The 21,927-nt window shown below is 42.7% G+C and overlaps 2 protein-coding genes across 10 annotated transcripts in view; both read right to left on the reverse strand.

Annotated features, from left to right (window-relative positions):
• Positions 1-775: 775 nt before the first annotated feature.
• On the reverse strand, positions 776-11,436 carry LOC109614896 (ly6/PLAUR domain-containing protein 1-like). Its single transcript, XM_020042140.2, has 3 exons — positions 11,236-11,436; positions 7,267-7,401; positions 776-4,298 (listed from the first exon to the last, which is right to left on the reverse strand). Exons 1-3 carry the CDS (start codon positions 11,282-11,284, stop codon positions 4,009-4,011), a joined length of 474 nt encoding a protein of 157 aa, XP_019897699.1. The 5' UTR covers positions 11,285-11,436; the 3' UTR covers positions 776-4,008.
• Positions 11,437-13,727: 2,291 nt separating this feature from the next.
• The window catches only part of LOC105022081 (nck-associated protein 5), a 133,871-nt gene continuing 125,671 nt past the window's right edge, over positions 13,728-21,927 (reverse strand). For 8 of the 9 annotated variants that reach the window (XM_020042388.3, XM_034289606.1, XM_034289605.1 and 5 more), the window contains 4 exons: positions 20,960-21,084; positions 20,496-20,619; positions 20,106-20,284; positions 13,728-14,063 (listed from right to left, as the gene is read on the reverse strand). In XM_020042388.3, coding sequence (XP_019897947.2) covers positions 13,749-14,063; positions 20,106-20,284; positions 20,496-20,619; positions 20,960-21,084 — 743 coding nt within the window. In that variant the 3' untranslated portion in view covers positions 13,728-13,748. Of the gene's footprint in view, positions 14,064-20,105; positions 20,285-20,495; positions 20,620-20,959; positions 21,085-21,927 lie in introns of those variants that run through there. The other variant, XR_004575132.1, reaches the window with a different exon arrangement.

Consider the following 21,927-nt stretch of genomic DNA (forward strand, 5'->3'; position numbering starts at 1 on the left):
AACCTGGTCTCACATTGGTGCAGCTTCCTGCGCAGCAGTGGCGTTACCGGTGCGTCTTTTCTACGCGCTGGTTTGAAATCGCTGAAGAAATTACTTTTGACATGAAACACGGGCCCCTGTTGTGCCTTGTAAATAAACCATGACGCCTGGTGTCTTTCCGAGACGAGGCTAAAAGGCTTGATGAATAAGAATTCAATGAGAGACTCACAGACGATCAGTCATTTTGACACTCCCAGTGTAGATTATCCACACCCATGGATCCACCTCACCCGGTGACGCTAAGGCAGACAGTCGGTTTCTGAATCACTTATGGCTGTGAGCAGCCCCTTTCAGAACGGTTATCGTGTTTAACACCCACAAGTGTTTGTTGCTTCTATCTACCGGGAAGCCATAACGATCACATCTTCAGTGTCCAACCATAATGGGCTTCATCTCCAAGACACTCGAGACAAGCGGCTGGACGCGTTGTGAGGAACAGGGGAGGGTGGCATTTGAGAGGTGGTCTCTTGGTATTTTTGGTCCTGGCTTTCTAAACCACTTAAGTTTCCTCACAGGCTTTTATCAGGGCACAAGGCTTTCATTTTGATAATGATGTTGGAAACATGTGCCCACAATCACACACACAGACATTAACTCCAGAGGTTCAATCGTGCTTAAAAACAGACCATAGTTGACTTTCTACTCCCTGATTATTTAAAATATTACTCTGTACATCCAAGACTATCCCGGTTAAAGAGGCAATCTGAGACGTTTGGCTACTGGTTGTTGTGTGTGCCGGTATGTTATACTACGGTATAATATTCTCACATATCACATAAAACATATTACACATTCAGTTTCAAATGGGAGATGTAAAAAATGTGTTATTTGCAAAAGTCCAAGCCTGCTATTTGTTAAGTATCTAAGTAACTCCACTCTGACATGAGGTAACCAAGCGTGCATTATTGTGCGGACTGTTTTCAACAGTGTATTATTTGTGATAGACAACAGCATCTAAGTTAATACACATTATAAAAGACAGAGGATGACCAGGACAGAGCTGACCTCTCTAGAACAGGTGTGTGTGGAATCATTTGTGACACCACAGAGAAACCCACTTATGTCACCATCCTTATTGTCTGCCTAAAGCAAATGATTACTGTGCTCATAGGACTTAGTTTTCCATTGCTGACTGAATGAATGGCAAGAAGCAGCTTGGTTCTCTTTGTTCTCTGCACTGTGTGGGATCACTGAAGAAGTGGACAAGGGCAGGGCATGGCATCACACCTATGTGCAGGAACATTTATTAACATTATCATGGTGATAATGTTTTGTGTAACCCATGACAGCGGAACAGTAATAATGTTCTGGAAGGTTAATAAGTTAATCACAGATACATCACAGATGGGATGTCGTTTTCAAAATAAATTATATTTTACATTTAGGAAACTCCAGTGATTAATAGACAGTACAAAACTGATTCGGTAATGAACGTCTGTTGCATTAGTATAGTCTGTGATGATGGAATTACAGCAGTTGAAGTTCATTGGAAATTGGGGGCAGAATTGAAATGTGGAGGGTTGCTTTGTCCACTTCAAATGATGAAACCCCCCCCTAAATTGTGCCACCGTCCCGTGGCCTGACTGTGGACACAAAATGCGCGGACAACTACCTCAAAGTAGATTTTAGACGGTTAAAGAATGTGAGCCAAGTACATACAGTATGTATCTGGTGGTGAATAATAAGATCCCAAGCCAGTGGAGGTCAGTGTCATTTAAAGCGAGGCTCTGGGATATTTCACAGCCTCCATCACCTCGGTGCTCTCATTCAAACATGGTGCAAGGCTCCTTGGGCCACCTCGCTCTCCCTCCATCTCTCACTCCTTCCCTATATCTCTCCCGCCATCTCCCAGTGTGTGGCTGACCTAGCAGGTCCCATTTATCACTAATAGACCAGACCAGACCTAACTCTAACAGAAGAGACCCTTCCCGGACGTCCAAGGTCATTAAACTGCCTTCCAAAAGATTGCTATTTTGTCTCTCGCATATTTTGGTTATTTCAAAGCATTTGTAAGTCAGCTGTTTCAAGTGTTTTCTTGTAGTTTCAATGGCTCTTTATTTGCATGTCAGGTGGGAAGATACAGTCACTCTTCACAGAAGACCAACCAAGCTACAACATCATAAGAAATACCCATAACGCGTGGTACTGTAGGTCAGTGATGAACGTGGTTATGAGTAACATCAAATAAGGAGAAAGAAATCATCACTAGCACTGTCAGTTAACTTTTAACGTGAGACATTAAAAGAAACATAATTAAACAAACAAAACAGTGTTACGCCAATCCTCCATTATCACCTTTACAAATACTTTATTACAGCGTCAAAGAATAACGAGTGCTAGATAATCAATACATTTCTCGAAAGCCACCGAAACGTAATAAAGGCCATTTTCCCTCTTCCCTTCAGTCTCTAATGATTGACAGGAGACCAAGCCAGACAGAAAGACAGCAGGTGACCGGAAAACAACTGTTACACCAATACTTCATAGGAAACAAAACAACACGGCACAACACTAGTCAAAGTAATAACCTGTACCGCCTTCCGGCTAAAACCTGATCTTGCTCTCTTTTGTCTATGCAATTCTGTGAAGGTTTGCCTCACTTTCACACTGGCACAACATTCAGTAGTCATACACTAAGCTCTAATTGTCAGTACAAGATGTCAGTTTGATGGGTCGGTTGAAGGTATAATGGGAACAGTTTGCAGGATCAGTCAACTGTCCCACAATGGATCGTTTTGGACAATCCAGAAAGGGCTGGGCTTGAGCCCGAGCAAATCATCTGATCGTAAAACTCCGACCGGAAAGAGGGACGATATGATTTCCGCGGGGCCTAATGGTAAGATCAGCATTCAGACGTGATGAATTGCGGAGTAAATGGACCTATCAACAATGCCCCGCCACCCATCGTAACGCTCTCCACACCATTCCCGGACGCAAATTGTTTCGCAGCAGTTCTGGCCTCCGTAAGTCAATACTTTTGCAAAAAGACATATGCTGCTGAATGAGAATTATACCACCCTCGTAAAAAGACCCAGATGAGCAGAGACACTAAAAAGCTCCCCTAAGCAGTTTCAGTGGGTGGCTACAATAACCAGTACTTTGTGCCTGACCTTCACCACAACACAAGACACATACCTCACGTCTGTGACGACGCTTTGCGCATCCCTATCGATTCCCGAACTGGAATGTCTTTTTTGGGGACGTATCAGTTATGGATAACTGAACTGCACAAGAGCTACAGCTAAACAAACTGAAAGATGGGAGGGGTTTGTTGACTTAAATATACATTTTTTTTCAGGGTAAAATGTCTGTACGTTTTGTTTTAACAAATGACAGAGGATGTTTATATAGGTGATTATCTTACTGTAAATTACTATAGCTAATAACACATTCTATCATCTCTGAATGGATAAGTATGGAAACAAATGCCTTACATCATTATAATTTTTTTTTATGATGTAATCCCTTTATCCTTTGTCTTTCGGCAATATTTCAAGTAAATACATACAAACTATATAAGACAAGTGATTTAGTAATTAGTAGTTACTGTAATTAACTGACCAAAACCTCTACCACTCACTGCTTAACGTCCTAAGCTGTTGCTAGCTTCTCCCCCAGACTCACACCCACAACGGGTTAAATAAATTGACCATAATCACGTCTGACTCCTAATCATTGGAAGTAATGATGTAGCTTCCTACAAACAGCAGCGTACGTAGCCCCGACGAGGCCCCCCCCCCCGCGAAGTAAGAAGAGTAACCACAGGACAGAGGAAAGGGAGAAGCGAGCCAAAGACGACCCAGGGGCTAGAACGCCAGGGGCTAGAAAAAGGCCCTCAGACCAAAGGGCTTTTTAAACATCCGAAGGTGACGCTTACAGAGTCTCTCTCATGTGTAGGATTCCTCTCGGGGACACGACGCTAAAGTCGGCTGTGGCACTACAGCCGGCGGAGTCTCGCATGGCCCCACACTACTCTAGTGTCACCTCGGGATGGAGCAGCGGGACGAGGGGCGAGAGCCTTTGGTTGTACGTCAGGGAGAGGCAGACCAGCAGGAAGGCGAGGGGCGAGGCGCCAGGGGAAAAGAGGGACGTCGCGGCCGACATCGGCGGCCGTTTCTTCCGCTGGGGCCCGTTGCACAGGGGCGTGTTACAGCAGTGGATGCATACAGAGTTCAGCTTCCCGGTGCAGAACGGCTGGTAGCCCGACGAGGCGATCAGGCAGGCTCCGGACGATGCGCAGGACTTCCGGTAATGAATGCCTGAAGAGGGGGAAGAGAGAGACACAGTCAGGGGCGGCGTAGTACTGGTCCCCCCCAACTCAGTCTGCGGCGAGGCACCCAACCGGATGAAATACCAGACCGAGGGCGGCATCTGCCTTTTCTTGCCAGCAAAAGGTTTAACATCGGGGGGTGGAAAACAATTAGACAGCGGGAACACTGGGTGATCTGAAACTGTTAGCCAAGTGAGAAATCAATGCTCAATGCTATTTGAAATTGGACAGTACTTTATCCTGATCAATGGTGGAGCGGTTCATATTACTGGGAGGTGGTCCTCTAAGTGTCCACACCCTTTGTGTATGGAACCATGATAACAAACCAACATTGACAATGTCAGCTCTACTGGACGAGTGCAACAAAACTCGGCTCGACTTAGTGTGGTTTGATTTTATTTAAATTTAGTTGTGCCATTAGTCTTTTTACAGGAGGTGGTAAGAAAGCAGGTGTCTACTTTGCCTGATAAATGAATACCCTGCAAGCCCTCAACAGCCACTTGTCACCAACACTCCCCACACTGTAAACCCTAATTCTTTCAAATATTTGTTTAACTCAAAGTTCGTGAAATGGTCTGAATGACCTAGAATGTTAATGTGATAACTTCTCTTCCAATAGGAATCAAACACTCCTTTGTAGGCCAATGACTTTAGGGTAGTTTGGCTAAATTCTGGTGAAGTTCCCAGGTTTCCAGAATAATCCCAGCAGAGGCTGTGATTCCTGTTATGGAAATCAGGGAATTTTCTAAAGTTATGAAAGTTTTTCAAACATGGATTTCTGTACACTGTGATTTGCAAAGCACATTTTAAAATAAGTTAATGGAATAGATAAAATATTAAGAGTTGACCATTTTAACAACTGTTGACAAATTGAAATAATTTAATATGAGTGAGTTCAACAACTATGTCTCTGTCATTAACAAATACAGTGATGGGTGGTAACTCCAGAGTTTACTTGAAAGGGCAATGCATGCTGGGAAATGATCTTGTAGGCATGGCTTACTATATTATCCAATTCCTTAAAGCAAATACAACTCAAATCTGGACTCCATTAGAGTTGTAAGAACTGAAACTATTTGTGTATGCTTTCTCAATAATTGAAGTAGTATGCAATGAAATGATTTATGTTTAACTAGTGCAGGGCTACAGGAAATAGACACAAACAAGCCCAATGTGTTCCTGGAGATCAGGCTCAAGCTCCACTGATTCTGTGTGCACTGATAATTGTTTTATGCCTTTATGGATGTTTCCAGTTTTATATTACATGGTTAAAAACTTAATATAAAAGTAATATATTGCACTGCAGCTGAAATGCGTCAATAATGAAAGAAGCTGTCTTTAATTGTATTAGGACTGCAGCAAAATGTCTTATACATGTCGATGTTGTTTCACGTGTTGCTGAAAGTTTTAAAAATTTAGTGAGGAATGAGATTAAAAGGAAGAGCAAACTTTATGTTGTGTTAAAATGTTGCATCACTCATCCCTCCTTCTATGCACTCCTCTTTGTCTTGATAACGACAGATTAGCTGTCAGACCGAGTGGCAATTCGAAAACGCAAGACAATATGCTTGTTCATTCTTGAAGATGTCAGACAAGCCTTCAGGACTAAAGTAGAAAATTGCCATCTACATCAGACCCTGATTACTGCTATTAACTATGACAAAACTAACAATACGTCTTCAGCTTAATCAATCCTATTCTTTATTTCATAGTACTGCACATTTGGGTAGGACAATCTGACGAACCAAGTAGCAATGCCGATGAACTTTGAACTGGGACCAGAGTTCCTTTCTACAGACAACATTGTCTTAATTCGCAAATTGGTTTCTTGTGATCATTGTTTGCTGCAATTAAAAAATAATTTGTTTGGCTCATTGTTTCAGGCTGACATTGTATGACATATGACATAAGATATAATTAAGGACCATTCATTCATTACCCAACATTGCTACAAGTGTTTGAGTTTTCAGTTCGTCTGGTTACAGGAGGATGGAAGCCCAACATCAGATTTAAATTTAATCACTTGGAAGACCTTTCCAAGGAACGCAGGACTATCAACAATTTGTGAATACATTGTATCCGTGCATTTCCTTCAGAGAGTGAATTCTTATCTAAAGGTTATTCAAACCATTACATCTGTGTGCATTTGTTCATGACATCATAGCCGTAGTTCGTCGTGTTTGAATGATGAGGGATATCAACCACTGCGTACTGATACACAGATTGGACTACATGTGCTATATCCAGCATAACCATGCCATTCTTCGGGAATTAATAGAATACCCTTGCAATTGGAAGCTTACATTTTATCACTGGTGACATACCGTGCATGCAGTACGAGTGGTACACAAGGGGCAAATGGGCCAGTCACGAACACTGGGTTGAATCCCAGAGCCTACCCTGCTAACACAGCAAACGGCTGATGTGCCTTTGAGCAAGGAACTTCACCCTAATTGCTCCTGTAATTCCCTCCAGATAACAACGTCTGCCAAGTGACCTAAATGTCAAAGTAAATGTAATAACCATTGGATGTGGCGGGATCAATAGATGTAGTGTATTGTAAGTGTGTTCGCTCATTACAATGTACGGATCAATTCTTACCTTGGGATAATCCTACTGAAACAACGAGAGACATAATCCATGCATGAACTGTGGTAATCACCTCTTTGAAATTATTTTACGTCTCCCAACGGATGTTATGGAATCGGCCTAGCTTATGAGCCCCCCCACCCCCCCCCCCCCCCGACGTGGGTTTAGATTCTGGCCCCCACTCTGACACCATGACATCCCCGACCTTCCTATCACTCGCTCTCTCGCGCTGGTCTCTTGTCGGTCGTACTCGGCTCCCTCTTCGCCGGGTTGGATATATGGTGCCTTCAGTGACGACTAAAGGAATGTAAGGTAAACCGGGAAAATGTGAACGCAATGGGCCGGTCCAGGAGGAGCTGCTCTCTTACCGTCCGCCTTCACCATCACCTCCTTCTGGCACATGTCCTGCACGTTGACGGTGCAGTTGACGATGAACTCCGGTGTGGAGCATTCATTGTTTCTCACCTCCTCACACTGGTAGCACTGGATCTGGAGAGCATGACCTGTAACAGAAACCGAGACAAGACTGGCACAGTCACCTCAACCATTCAACAGGCCTGTCTATCTGTTGTGGTATTGAACAGTTCACCGGACCTGTCTATCTGCTCTAGGAATGAACAGTTCACCGGACCTGTCTATCTGCTCTAGTAATGAACAGTTCACCGGACCTGTCTATCTGCTCTAGTAATGAACAGTTCACCGGACCTGTCTATCTGCTCTAGTAATGAACAGTTCACCGGACCTGTCTATCTGCTCTAGTAATGAACAGTTCGCCGGACCTGTCTATCTGCTCTAGTAATGAACAGTTCACCGGACCTGTCTATCTGCTCTAGTAATGAACAGTTCGCCGGACCTGTCTATCAGGTGTAATGATTGACAGCTCACCAGACCTGTCTATCTGGTGTAGAGTTTTATCAAACTCCAAGCTGTGATGTTTTCAGATGCTACCTGTACATGTCTACCTCAGGAACCTCATTCCTGCTATGCCTGCATTTCAGTTACACAGGCTACCTTCAATTTGCCTTCATTGCACATAGAGTATTGCCATTTGCACTGGCATTTCATAGCCCATCTATACATCCCACTTGTTACATACATTATAATTAATACTTGATAAGGTTCTGCCCACTTCTATTTGCACTTCTGGTCAGATGCTAACTGCATTTCATTGTACTGTACTTGTACTGTTCAATGACAATAAAGAGGAATCAAATCTAATCTTTATGTATTAATGAGAGTAGAGGCTTTCTTCTGAAAAGACATCCAAATTGCTTGTTGGCATTTTAGGTGACGTCGAATTAAGGTTTTGGGGACTTGGTGACACCAATGTTTTTCCTCCGGAACCATCTTTCTTAGTGTTCATGAGGGCAAAAAAAAACCTGGGTCGCCAGGTTTTTACCAACCAGGTTTTTCACAGCGTCAGTTGATTTAAACTTCTGAAGTATTGCCCTAATCGTGGACATGGGTATTTTCATGCGTGTAACTCATTTTCGTAGCCATTGCATAATTCTCATTTCATTGATGTGTTCTCTGACCTTCCCCATGATGATAAGGGCTTTGGTGTGTCTCACTTCATACTCCAGTGAAACAAGTCGTGAGTGACCGCTTAAGATATCCTAATGACTCAGATGAACTTTAAAAAAAAAACATCTTAATAGGAAGATACATCTATTAGATTAGAGTTTTTCTTCTAACAATCATAGCTTAATTTAGATTTCTTCGATGTTGTAAACATAAGATCAAGATAAACAACAACGGTATTTTTGCCATCATTGCCAAGGATCCTGGGATTTCTGGAGGGCAAGGCATTTGAAAGAATTAAGCTCAAATTCTTACATGAAATATTGCAAAAATGCTATCTTGTGCACACTGATCTTCAGTTAGGTCATCAGTGTTATTCTTTGTTCTTCTAGGGTGTTTTGATTTCACCCCTAATCAAGAATAAGTTATTTTGTGATCTACTGCCATTCCCAGACCAGGCAAGACCGAGTAGAGACAAATGCATCTTCGAAATGAAAAGGTCTGCTGATATTTTAAAAAGGTAGTTGAAAAGGTAACATGTTAAACAAAGATGTAGACTGTAGGTGTCATGAAGCTATCCTTTCAAAATGGGGACATCACAAAATAAAAGAGAACAGGAATATGAGATAAAATAATTACCAGAACCTCACCATAGACAGCATTAATGTCATTCAAATGCCCCAAAAATCACACAGTTCCTTGAGTAAATATGTACATGCTTGTTATCACAATGACGAAACCCAGCAAAGTGGAGTTGTATAATGCAAAAACCACATATAAAGAAAGTGTACTCAGCTGCCAACCACATTTTATGTAAAGCCATTGGAAACAATAATGTGTGGAAAGCTTGGCATTAAGTGGGAAATATTTCATTTCATAACAGGTCAAAACAACAAAATTTACCAAAGATTTCAGATGAATGGTTATTTATACACAGTTGTTTCAAAGGGAATAACAAACTGAAGAACTTTGTTGAGAATAACAGATGAACAGCAAAATGTGCCAAAGAGAACAGGATGTCAGTCAGAATGTTCCAGAAGCATGCACAACTGCACAGTGCTAAACAATAACACGTTTAAATAAAATGAAGAGCCACAATTTGCAGGTCATTTGTTTTCCGTTACACGACTGTGTTTAATTATTGAAATGGCGACAGCTATTTATCACCCAGTCTGACGGCCAAATTTAATTGAAAGGGATCCAAAACAAAATCCGGCCGCAGCTTAATGCTTCAAAACGTCATCCATCAAGCAGGCAATATCGTTTTAGAAAGTGGTAAAACACATCATGAGCAGAAGAAGTGCATTTGTCCTCTAACTTAATAATCACACAATATTAGCATTTAGCATATAGTAATAACTTTCTACACAGTTTATACTGCTCCTCAGTACTATATCAATAAATAAAAATCCTGCTAAAAAAACTGACAATTTATTTTTGCTGAAAATGAAGATGATGTTTGTGAAGGTAACAGTCCAAATTCAACCCAAAACAGAACCTACACACCAGTCTGATATTCATGCCAAATGCAGTTCTAACATATAGGTTCTCCTGGAAATGTAGACTAAAAACATCTCTCAATCTCAGCTTCTGATTGGCATATGACTGTGAAGTCAAGATCAGAGGCTGTAGGATGAAATATCTAAACCCAACTACTCCACAGAGTTGTCACCATGTCACCAGTGATAAAATTAATAGTAATTGTAACTTTACTGTACATGATCCCACTGGAAATACTAAATGTACCACCGTTTGAATACCATGTCATTGCTGTAAGGTGTCTCAATGTGAAAGGCAATACAGTTTGTGGTTGTCATCACCCACCTTCACTATTATCTTGTATTTCACAGGTTGTTGTTCTCTGCACATTTCATGACATTTGTATTCTTCAGGTGTATACGGAATTAGAGCTTATTTGCCACTTAAACATAATTCTCTAATTTATTACATTCACCTCAGCTGACAACTGTTGATCAATCATGTTTCTTTCAAATCATTTGAGCATGATGGAATGTCTACTCCAGAAATGGGAACAATGGGAACTGCAGCTCTGTGGTCAAATACAGAGCAATTAGTAGCTTATAATGAGTAGCTTAGACGTGTCCCTCTGCTTTACAAAATCAATGGAAACGTTATACACCTGTGATGGTGTCTTGTCACGTATATGAGCAACTATTATTATTATTAATAAATTCCCTAATTGGCATGCCATTTAAGGTAATTGTAAAAAAGAGCACATCTGGTCAGAAATATTCTCCAAACATAATGCTCAATGTTTGAGAATTTCGCAATGTATTAATAAACAGTGCAGTCTCATTCAATTGAATAGGAGATAGGAAAAATACTCAATCACATTTTGAAAAGAGCAGCCTTTGCATAAGTAAGACGCTCAGATTTGCTTTACAGAAACAACCCATCTAACATTATATCTGAACTATTATTGAAGCGGTGTTCAATTATTTAAAGTAAGAATGTCAAATTCTAAAATCGGTTTCTTATTCCAAGACAGTGATAAATAAGTGCATTAAACAAGCTGATCTGAGGCGCAGATTTAGTCTCCTTCGACTTGTTGGGTTATCACTTGATAAACCTCTCCTTGGACTTCCGAAAACGATGTAATTGAGTTCATGTAACAAAACCAACTGAACAAAAATAATATTATCCTATACCAAACTTGAATTTGATTAGAATATCCGGAAACCTTCACACATCACTTGGAGAAATGCAATCAGCGTCAGAATAAAACGCAGCAAGCCAACGCATGTAGGTATAGGTAGCCTACTGAAGGCTAGGAAACGCCTCGAAGTTTTACATACCTGTTTTGAAGAAAAATCCAATCAAAGTTGCATAAATGAGAAGCAACATCCTCCCCTAAATGACACTTTAGAGGAACACATCAGACCAGGTGAACTTAGAACGAAAGAAAACCCCAAAGAGCTTCCGTGACATCAACGTGTGCGCACATTCTGCTGCCAGCGAGGAATGTGATGCGCAACGCTGGATGCGGGCGAGCTCTCTTCAAGTGAACGGACTTCGTGGCTGAATTCCAATAAAATTGGATGGCGAGAAATCTTAAAACGTACCACGTGACGACAGATCGTGGCATAGAAAAATATAGTTCATACACACTTAAAGAACACACAACGTAATTTTCAGTATTTTCTTTTCCAAATTCGAAGTTGTCAGTTTATGATCAGACATCGTTGACAGATCTTATCTTAGTTCTTGAGTGTCTGCTATGGATCGTTATGGATCTTTATGTTGCGTCTAAGTTAGAGATGCGGGAAACGGGGTTGAGAAAAAAGGGGAGAGAGCGTTTTCGGAAGTCACTCGAGTAGCTAAAATAATTACTTTTATTTATACTCACATAATTGCCCATCAAGGGACTCTTAATTGTTACAAATCGTGCCGCTTTGTAAGCACTCTTAGGGCTCAATTCAATCAAATGAGCATTGCAGTGTTTAAATTAACTAAGGCTCACAGACGGATCCTGGATACTGAAAAGCTACACCAGGGCAACTCGGATTACAGGTATGCTTAAAATGTGTAGGCACAGTATGACTATGTCAACAAGGCACGCTACTTTTTCTCGCTGCTTTGACGCTGTTATGGTGGTGGGTTTGAAAACAAAAATCCCAGTCTTAGTCTCACAATGAAACTAAGTGAACACAACAGTGACACATCTTGTGATCGAAGGATATTACAATGGCTACACAAATCGGTTCAAATAGAGGGCTTTTCTAATACCGGCTCCTGCAGCAAATAGCAGTAACCTACCCCAAAGGTTGCTATTGCATGCTTTTGTTCCACTGGCGAAGGCCAGTCAAGATCGTACTGTTCTTTGGCTGACTATACCATACAGCCGAAAGTGTGATTGTGGAGGGAACTTGCACACAAATAGGAAATAATTTCTTTTTATTCATACAGGAAATTATTACATAAAATATAGCATTAAAAGCCTAATGTAACAGCGGAAATCGGACACGTAATTACCTTAGTAACACTGCTGGTAACCTGTTCTCTTTACAAAGCAACAGCCAGGGAAAGGAAGTGTGACATTAAACAGTTGAACACTGCTATACAATTCCATGTACAAAACGTGGGGTATAAATACTCAACAGCTAGAAAAATACACATTGGGTCTTAGCGATATTCTCTCCATACACATTATTAACAGTTTCATAGTATAATGTCCAGACAACGAAACAGCCTACACATTCTGTCTTTCATTAGCACCAAAATCAAATTACATACACGTTTGGCATGATGATTTATTCCAAAACGCGTTTCAAATGTGTTATTGGATAAAGTGATAAAAGGTTGCAGTAGTAGATTTTATTCGACAAAATAAACATTTTTGTATGATAAACCCTACAGGATGTCACAAAACATGGAAACATGAGCTATTTTCAATCAGTAGACTTACAGACCAGGATAAATGATTGGCAAACAAAACATAATGATATACATTTTAAATTGCATATACCATTCAATTAATAGCAGTTCTCTACACATAAAATATACAACAAAGGAGAATGTTTTAACATGTACAGTATGCTACAAGACACCATTTTACATTATGCTAACCTGTAGTTGTGAAGGTTTTACTTGAAAAATGACAGTATTGTCCATGAGTGTAACCTTATTTTCAAGGTAACTAGGTATAAATATTAGTGTTGTATTTTCCCTGAGCTACATAGACCTCGCTCTGCAAATGTGTTATTAAAGCCAGCAAAACCGTCTGATTCAGGAGTACCATTCAGACACACGCGATACAACGCTGGCAGTAAAATATTATTCAAATTCTGTCTGGAGATAACATTATCAGCGAGCATTCAACCCATCCACATCCCAATGATCATAATTGTTTCACAAATCTTAAGGTATTGATTCACACTAGGAGGCATCATCAGTTGCTCCTGATGATGTCATTTATTGATCTGAATTTGTGGTATTTACTCAAGTTGTGTCTTCAAAATAAAATGTCACTTTTTAAACTCGTTAGAAACTGAAACTTTTTACAGTTAATTTTTTTTCTTACAGTGCAATAATATATATATAAAAAAACCACTTCCCCTTTGGAAATCAGGCTAAGAAGTCACAGATTTCCAACATTGTTTGAAACACCTTGAACAGGTGGTTCTGTTGTAGCCTAAAGGTTAATTATCCAGGTCAGAGGTCATGCATACAGTCAGTGTAGTTAAGTCCTTATGACATCCCCGATGACATCACTTCCTTCCTAAGTGCTTCAGTTGTCGGGAGTAGCAGGGGACTAAACGGAAATACGTCCCCAGCTCTGACCCCCCCCCCCCCCCCCCCCCCCCCGCCCCTACACATCATTAGAGCCTTGGCTGGTGCACGAGGAGAAGCTGTCGTAAAGCGAGTCGCTGAGAGAGTGCTCCGCTCCGGGCCTGCTGCAGGAGTAGCTGGAGGACGAAGGCTCGTTGTCGGCCGTGCCACAGCAGCAGTCCCCCACTCTCTCCCCGGTGGAGCAGGAGCAGTTAGCACTGACAGGCCTCAGCCCTGCCTCCGGGTACAGACCCGGCCCGGTGCCGTTCAGCTTGTTCAGGGACTCCAAGGATACGTCCCTGGAGCCGGTCTGGATTCCACAGCTGCCTGTCAGCTTGTCCGGTTGATTCCCTTTCTACAGCAACAACACAACAAAACAGGAGAGGAGGAACTGAGGTTAGTCAGGTTTTCTTTTTTTTTTTTGTCATCCGCGGGTACACACTTCAGGACATTGTTATTATGCCACATTGGAACGATCTGGGATTTGCACAATAACAAAGCAGTCCCAGACTGCCTCTTTAACCATGGATCCAGAGTCAGTAGGAGATGTAATGAAGACTGAGTAGTTAGCGAGGCGTTTGCAAAGTTATGTGTTCCTGGATTACACCCATGGGATAGGATTTGGTGCTCAGAAATAGAACTAAAATAAACAGAACATGATCCCCATTCACGTCAATGATTTGTCTGTTGTCTTCATTTTATTTCTATTCACTCCTAATGGGTATAGCAATACAGGTGGATAACTTCTAAGAATAAACAACTGCAGGATACAGAGACTACAGTCCATATATCAGACCTTCCCCATATCATTGACTACTCTGTCACAGTCTACCAACAAAGAATTCTACTATATGCCACATACAGCTCAGGATAAATTAAGAAACCACTGCAACTTTTTCTTTCCTTTCCAAAAAAGTCAAAAAGGAAGGTTTTGAGTGAGGAACAGAAGCGTTCAATTTGCAGTGGTCTCTTAATATTAACCCTTCTGTTAATTTGACTTTTTGGAAAGCAAAGAAAAGGTGCAGTGGTCTCTTAATTTCTTCCGGAGCTGTAGGTGTTTTGACATATTTATCCTCGCAAGACAGGACAGAGTGAAGTATAGGTAAAAGTGAGATAGACAGACAATGTATGCCTCTCTTATATCTCACTTATAGGTACATATAATCCAGAATATCTATTTCTGTTCCGAAGCAATTTCAATCCACGAGTAAGTACTAGCCAGTTATTCTCCAAGTCTCTTGTGAAGAGAGCTCAGAGGAATCATAGCCCACAGTCGCTGGTGGGGAAGATGATGGAATCTATTTGTTACCATTATCTGTAAGCATTTTTGCTTTACCAGTTACTATGTATAATTTCCGTCAGTTCGCCTAACTCTGGGTAAGAAGGGAAATACCCAAAATCTCACGAAACCTCAAATCTCACGGATCCCTGGTGAGGAGTAGCAGACAAGAAAATAAGTATGTCGAAGATTGAACCTGTGGCCTCTTGCTATGCAAGCCTCAGTAATTACCTGTTGGGTAGTAAACAAAATTATTTGGTAGACCGAATTTATTTCCAGCCAGTCTCCCCAAGCAGGCCAAGCCATCCACACAATTTCCGGGTTTAAAGTACCCTAAGGTATTGCCAGGGGTATGGAAAGCCCTCGGGGGTATTCCAACTCCTCATCATTAAGTGTTTCACTGCAAGGTGCCTTCAAGAAATGTCTCCTCTCTCAGGGAGTCCAGCACAGAAATGATTTGCTAACAATCAGCTGGTTTACAATAAACAGTAGACATGCACTGTGGGTTACTATAGCTATTCCGTGCGTATCGAATCACTAGTTAGAGAATATGAAATACTTGAGACCTGTGAAGAAGGTCACTTTTGAGGTACGGGGACGAGTAATGATGACTCAAGGGTTGGTTATAAAAATGCATGGGTTTCATATCTGCACAAGGACATATCTCTCTGTACGAAGACGTGTTGCGTATGAGAATGACAAAATAGGTGCTAAATTGAAAATGCTTTTTAGTCCAGGACAAGGCATCGCCTGGGTCCAGGCAACCGGCTCCAATATTTGTATTTCATTGCAGTGCCACAGAACACCATGAGAACAGGGCAGAGGGTGTTTGATTTGATTGGGATCGGTGATTGGGATTGGGGAGGCCTTTCGTTCAGTTCCTTTGACAGTGAGGAACGGCAATCATGGTCGTGCTCCTTTGCTAACAGCGCAGAGATCCTCCCTTATCTCTGTAGGGGGGGACTCTTATCTTGCCTTGGATTTGATTTGGTGAAACACAATTACCACTCTTGTCTGTGGGTCGAACCCAACCTCCGTGCAGACCTTGACCACCCGCTGGCTGAGGAGCCAGTTGAAGTGTGTCCTTTACAAGCTAACACAGGAACACATTACCCCCGGGGGGGCACTTCAGGTGGAAAAAATAAATTGTCAACTCCTAATTGGTTATCATGTAGCGGCACAGAAGTATTTCAGTTCAATGAGAACATGTGGGGTAAATCCGATCCAACAGAATATGTGTGTTGAAAACATTTTCCCTTTCTAAAGACATGTCAAGAGTTGTTCAATCGATTAGGACGCCAATGAGAGAATGGTTGTTTTTACTGGACAATTCATAAAGAAGTCAGTAACAGACGCTAGTCTACAATTTAAATCAATACAGGCCGCGTGCTTAAGAGACAAAACCTGGTCTCTATGCAAGGAGAGGGATCAGGGTCGTTTGGGGATGAGAAGGCAGATCGTTCTGCAAAAAACCTTGCCATATTTATTGAGTGCACATCCTGGCTGGTGAAGCACAGTACCACAAGATCCTATTAGTTACAATTCTCTCACAGCATTCCGTGAGTCACCCGAAGCACATTCCACATAACTAGGGGGAATATTTCCAACTGCACATCCAGGAGCCGAAATGTCCTCCTCTCCTAGTGTTATATAGGGGTCCAGGTAACAAGCCATTAGGAGCAGCTGGGGAGAGGGTGTGAACACAGATAAGAATGAGTCATACGGCTGTTTAACCTGGCCTCCTCTGGCCTGGCTCCTTCGCCCTAATGCTGTTCTCCCCCTGTCGGAAAGGCCAGCGGCAATCTCTATTACCCATCAGGAGGGAGAAAGGGGCGGGGGGGAGAGATAAACAGGAGAGAGGGAGAAAGGAACGAGAGAGGAGGAAAGAGGACAAGAGCCGAACCTGAGAGAGAATGAAAGGGGCAGTGAAGGAGGCCAAGGGGAGGAGGGCTGTGGAAGCCAGGGAGGCGGGCGGACAGAGAGGCAGGCAGGGCGGAGGGGCGGGGCAGCGAGCGCTGCTGTCAGGCAGTGTCAGGATGATGAATGGGGGCCAGGCAGGGCCATGAGGACTCTGATGGGAGCTGCCGAGCTTTACATCACTCTCCTGAGTGTTTGTGAAAGGTTATTAAAGGCACTTAAATCACCCGAGCTCGTGCCCGACCCACGCTCCCTATCCGCACCTTTCCGCAAACTTCCCCTCTACTCCCCAAACCCCTCGGCGGTGGCGAATCTTATGCCTCTCCTCCACAACGGTGCTCTGAACTTACCTGACATACTCGAAGGGAAGGACGCCACCGGACACGTGCAGCACACCTGGAAGTATTGTTTTGATTGGACAGGAGGGCAACTCTGACCCCTTTTAAGAGAAACATTATCCCTTTAAAGTCGATAGATGATACTAAGGATTAAGTGGGTTGAGGAGTGGCCATCCATCATGTTGATTGGCTCATGGCTTTTAAACATTGTTTCCTGTTTAGTATTTCAATGCATAAACCTATAACTTGACAATGTCATTAATAACCGTTTTATACTGAATAATCAGCGGCCACCGTGTCAAAACAATACCAATCGTCCTTACAGGCCTTAATCTCTCTGGTTGGTTGTGTTTTCTGAGTTTCCTTTTTTTATTTTATTTCTTTATATATATATTCTTGGAAGTTGTTTCCAAGACCAATTACTGGACAACAATAGATTGTAGGATTAGATCCATAGTGTTGCTCTGTGTCTTTGTTGGGGTGTTCTCATCGGTGCTGGTTGGATGAACATGGTCTCAGTCAAACAACCTGCATTTCTGTAGGGAGCCTGATCACAATCCAGGCCATGCCTCCAAACCCCCAGCTCATAACCAGAGCAGCCAACCAACCCCAAATAAACCTTGTTAGAAAACCTCAGTAAAACCTCACCACCAGCAGCCCCACCTGAATTTCTTTCATACTGACACAAAACTTAAAATACTGGCTACTTAAGACTAATATCAGGAGTGGAAGGCTCACACTGGAGCTGATAAAAAAGCTGCGTGCCGTGTTATACTCTCGTTCAGGGGGAAGCGAAGCAACGTTGGTGCAGTGATTCCCTCAGCGCCAAAGGCACCTGACGACAACGCTTCTCATCAACATTAAACTTTGAGCAGTCAATGGTTTAGTCAGTGCAGAATGACAGATGTGTAATTGTAGAATCTGCTGGAAACATCTGACCCCCAAGAGGGAATGACAAAGGTTTATACTGTACATTTTAGAGAAGCCTCACCAGAAGAGTTTCCAAGTTGAGTGGCTGCCAATTTCACCGCTCTTCATCCTTTATAGTGCAAGGCCTCTATAGGTTAACAATATACGTTACATAACGTTCATGTATTCTTACGTTGTCTTGTGTTGAAATTGTGTGGAAGCAGAACCTTTTGCAGATTATGGATTTCTTATCTGTCAGGGTGGTGGGATCAGTGTGCGTGTGTGTGGTTTTTCTATTGCACTGATTCTAGGGAAGAGGGGACAGGGGGGGGGGGCTGAGGGCCATTTCATGGTCAATGCTTCTCATTTGTCATTCTGTGAAGTTAAATACTGGTAGGCAAATACCCTGTGACACGACAGGGCGAGCAGATCGAAAGCAATTAGGCAACGTTGTGTTTTTTTCCCTTTTATGAAAATGTGCTACCAAAACAATAGCACTTATACACAGTGGGGAGAACAAGTATTTGATACACTGCCGATTTTGCAGGTTTTCCTACTTACAAAGCATGTAGAGGTCTGTAATTTTAATCATAGATACTCTTCAACTGTGAGTGACGGAATCTAAAACAAAAATCCCGAAAATCACATTGTATGATTTTTAAGTAATTAAAGTATTTGATACATCAGAAAAGCAGAACTTAATATTTGGTACAGAAACTTTTGTTTGCAATTACACAGATCATACGTTTCCTGTAGTTCTTGACCAGGTTTGCACACACTGCAGCAGGGATGGCCCACTCCTCCATACAGACCTTCTCCAGATCCTTCAGGTTTCGGGGCTGTCGCTGGGCAATACGGATTCAGGTCTGGAGATCTCGCAATACATGGCCCCACCCATCCTCAAAAATAGAGCTTTTTGGTCTAAACTCCACCCGCAGTGTTTGGAGGAAGAAGGATGAGTACAACCCCAAGAACACCAACCCAACTGTGAAGCATGGAGGTGGAATAATCATTCTTTGGGGATGCTTTTCTGCAAAGGGGACAGGACGACTGCACCGTATTGAGGGGAGGATGGATGGGGCCATGTTTCGCGAGATCTTGGCCAACAACCTCCTTCCCTCAGTAAGAGCACTGAAGATGGGTCGTGGCTGGGTCTTCCAGCATGACAACGGCCTGAAACACACAGCCAGGGCAACTAAGGAGTGGCTCCGTAAGAAGCATCTCAAGTTCCTGGAGTGACCTAGCCAGTCTCCAGACCTGAACCCAATAGAAAATCTTTGGAGGGAGCTGAAAGTCCGTATTGCCCAGCGACAGCCCCGAAACCTGAAGGATCTGGAGAAGGTCTGTATGGAGGAGTGGGCCAAAGTCCCTGCTGCAGTGTGTGCAAACCTGGTCAAGAACTACGGGAAACGTATGATCTCTGTAATTGCAAACAAAGGTTTCTGTACCAAATATTAAGTTCTGCTTTTCTGATGTATCAAATATTTGATTTTCTAGGATTTTTGTTTTAGATTCCATCACTCACAGTTGAAGAGTATCTATGATAAAAATTACAGACCTTTACATGCTTTGTAAGTAGGAAAATCGGCAGTGTATCAAATACTTGTTCTCCCCACTGTATGGGTAGAGGGCGTCGTGGTTTATGTTGGCTGTTTTCATAATTTTTCAAGATTAGTGGAGGAAATGATCAATACAGTAATTTCTTCTTTTTTTTTTTTTACGCACATTTTTGGTGCGATTGATTAATTGACTGAACAAGAGGGAAAGTTTTACTATGTCCTTGATCAGGAGGTCAGACACGGCAGCGCAAACATATTTTCTACTTTCAGGCTTGTGGACCAAGCAATATGTCATGAAGCAACATCATCATACTACTTGATTAGATAAGATAACGACTGGTAAACAAAAGAATATGTCACCAGTGATAGGTCATAGGTCAACAGGAAGTGCTTACGCTCAGTCTGTCTCCTGCTTTGCCCTGTAACGATGACTGGTTGTGCAACAAGTTGTATTGAGAGATACTCCTCCGCTGCGCCTCCTTCTCCAGGGAGAACACGTCATGTTCATGGTAATCCATGATCAATGGATACTTTTCCAAACTGCTCCTCTTCATCGTCTCCTTGTCGTTGTCAACTGTGGAGACCAACTGATTAATGAATCAAACGGGCAACAAATCAACTGAGCAGTCAACCTCCGTTAATTTCATACAGCAATGCCGAGATGTGACAAGTCAACCGTTGCTTCATGAAGAAAATTATTTGTAAAATAGACTAATGACGAAAATCAATATTTCACCTAGGTTAAAACGATCATTGTAACCGTGGGACTCGGAAGTGGTTCTGACCTTGGTGGCTGGTCTTGGCTCCGTTGGTCAGAGTCCTGCGGGGGGACACGAGAGTGTTCCCCACTGACTCGGTCTCTGTGTCACTGCTGCTGGCAGAGTACTTGCACACTCTCAGGGCTCTGTCCTGTTCAGTAACGAGGGACATCAGAATGGAATGAGAATTTATTCCAAAAGCGACACTATTTTGGGCGACAGATCACAGAGACGCTTCATAACGACAATCCATTATTAATGGTGTTTTTCTAATTATCTCCTTGCGGAGTTTTTTTTGGGGACACTGACAGGTTTTCATGGAGGGTTCAGGAGGAGGATTCTACAACCCTCTGTTTGGAGCAGTGTGACTCAAAACACAGGAATTAATGCAACTTTTTATGCCACGTGCCCCCCCCCCCAACACACACACAAACACACACACACACACACACACACACACACAGGGCCTCAGCGTGCACGAATGTTCTTACACTGGCCGAATTAGGGTCTTTGGTGTTCCTCTTCTTTGACACGTGTTTCTCTTGGGCCTCTGTATTCACTGACCGGCTGGTGCTGCGGAATTCTATCTGACCCGGACGCTTGGTTCTGATCACATCTGCAATTCAAAAGAATACAGAGAAGAAAGACGAATCATGAGAATAACGGACAACATCCAAACCCACACGTCGTCACGGCGATGGGAGCCCGCACATACTGTAAATTTAGGGCAGGAAAAAGTAAGAATGCAAATGCCACAGCTACGTATTGAGGGCCGGCGTCCTTCAGAGTGCGCTAACGTCTGTTTGGCCCCAAAGGAATCCGGTAAAAAGTGGTGCACTATGAAGCGAGTACGGTGCCACTTGTGACGTGGTGATAACAGTACACGTTTCACAACAGAAGCCTGATACTACGCTGTCCTTGTGTGTGTGTGTGTGTGGGGGGGGGGGGGGGGGGTAGCTTGGCATTTCATCCATTGACAGTAAATGGCATCCTCCCTGTGGTGATTATTCTCTGACTTGAGGAAACCCTGAATTGCCTGCCTCAGACAGTCACCACCGATGAATGGTAACCATTGACGGTCACCACTGAGTCATTGTTTATTACCTTCACCTTCCACCTCCCTTGTTTTCTCCCTCCAACTTTCCCACATCCTTTTTGGCGTTATAATTGAACAGGCCTTGTTGGCCACAGCAACACTGGCTGAATTATTTGTACGGCGCCGAGGGCAGAGCAGTTCTTTCATCTTCTTTAATACCTGCGAGATAGGAGACAGTGGTAACGTAGGCTCCTTCCTTATTCGTTTCCATGACATCATGCCCCCCTCCCTCCTTGGTGTTGCTGCAGTGCCGAGGTTTCTCTCATTCCCAGTGCCAAGGTTTCTCTCATTCCTGTGCCAAGAATTCTCTCATTCCCAGTGCCGAGGTTTCTCTCATTCCCAGTTCCGAGGTTTCTCTCATTC

This window comes from Esox lucius, chromosome 22, assembly GCF_011004845.1.
Source record: "Esox lucius isolate fEsoLuc1 chromosome 22, fEsoLuc1.pri, whole genome shotgun sequence".
Taxonomy (NCBI): domain Eukaryota; kingdom Metazoa; phylum Chordata; class Actinopteri; order Esociformes; family Esocidae; genus Esox; species Esox lucius.

Excerpts from the sequence above, each read along its gene's own strand:
- LOC109614896 (XM_020042140.2), bottom strand. The coding sequence starts at position 11,284 with ATGTTGCTTCTCATTTATGCAACTTTGATTGGATTTTTCTTCAAAACA. Across the intron at positions 7,402-11,235 it reads TGGATTTTTCTTCAAAACAG|GTCATGCTCTCCAGATCCAG; the intron begins GTATGTAAAACT and ends TTTCTGTTACAG. Across the intron at positions 4,299-7,266 it reads GGTGATGGTGAAGGCGGACG|GCATTCATTACCGGAAGTCC; the intron begins GTAAGAGAGCAG and ends CCCCCTCTTCAG.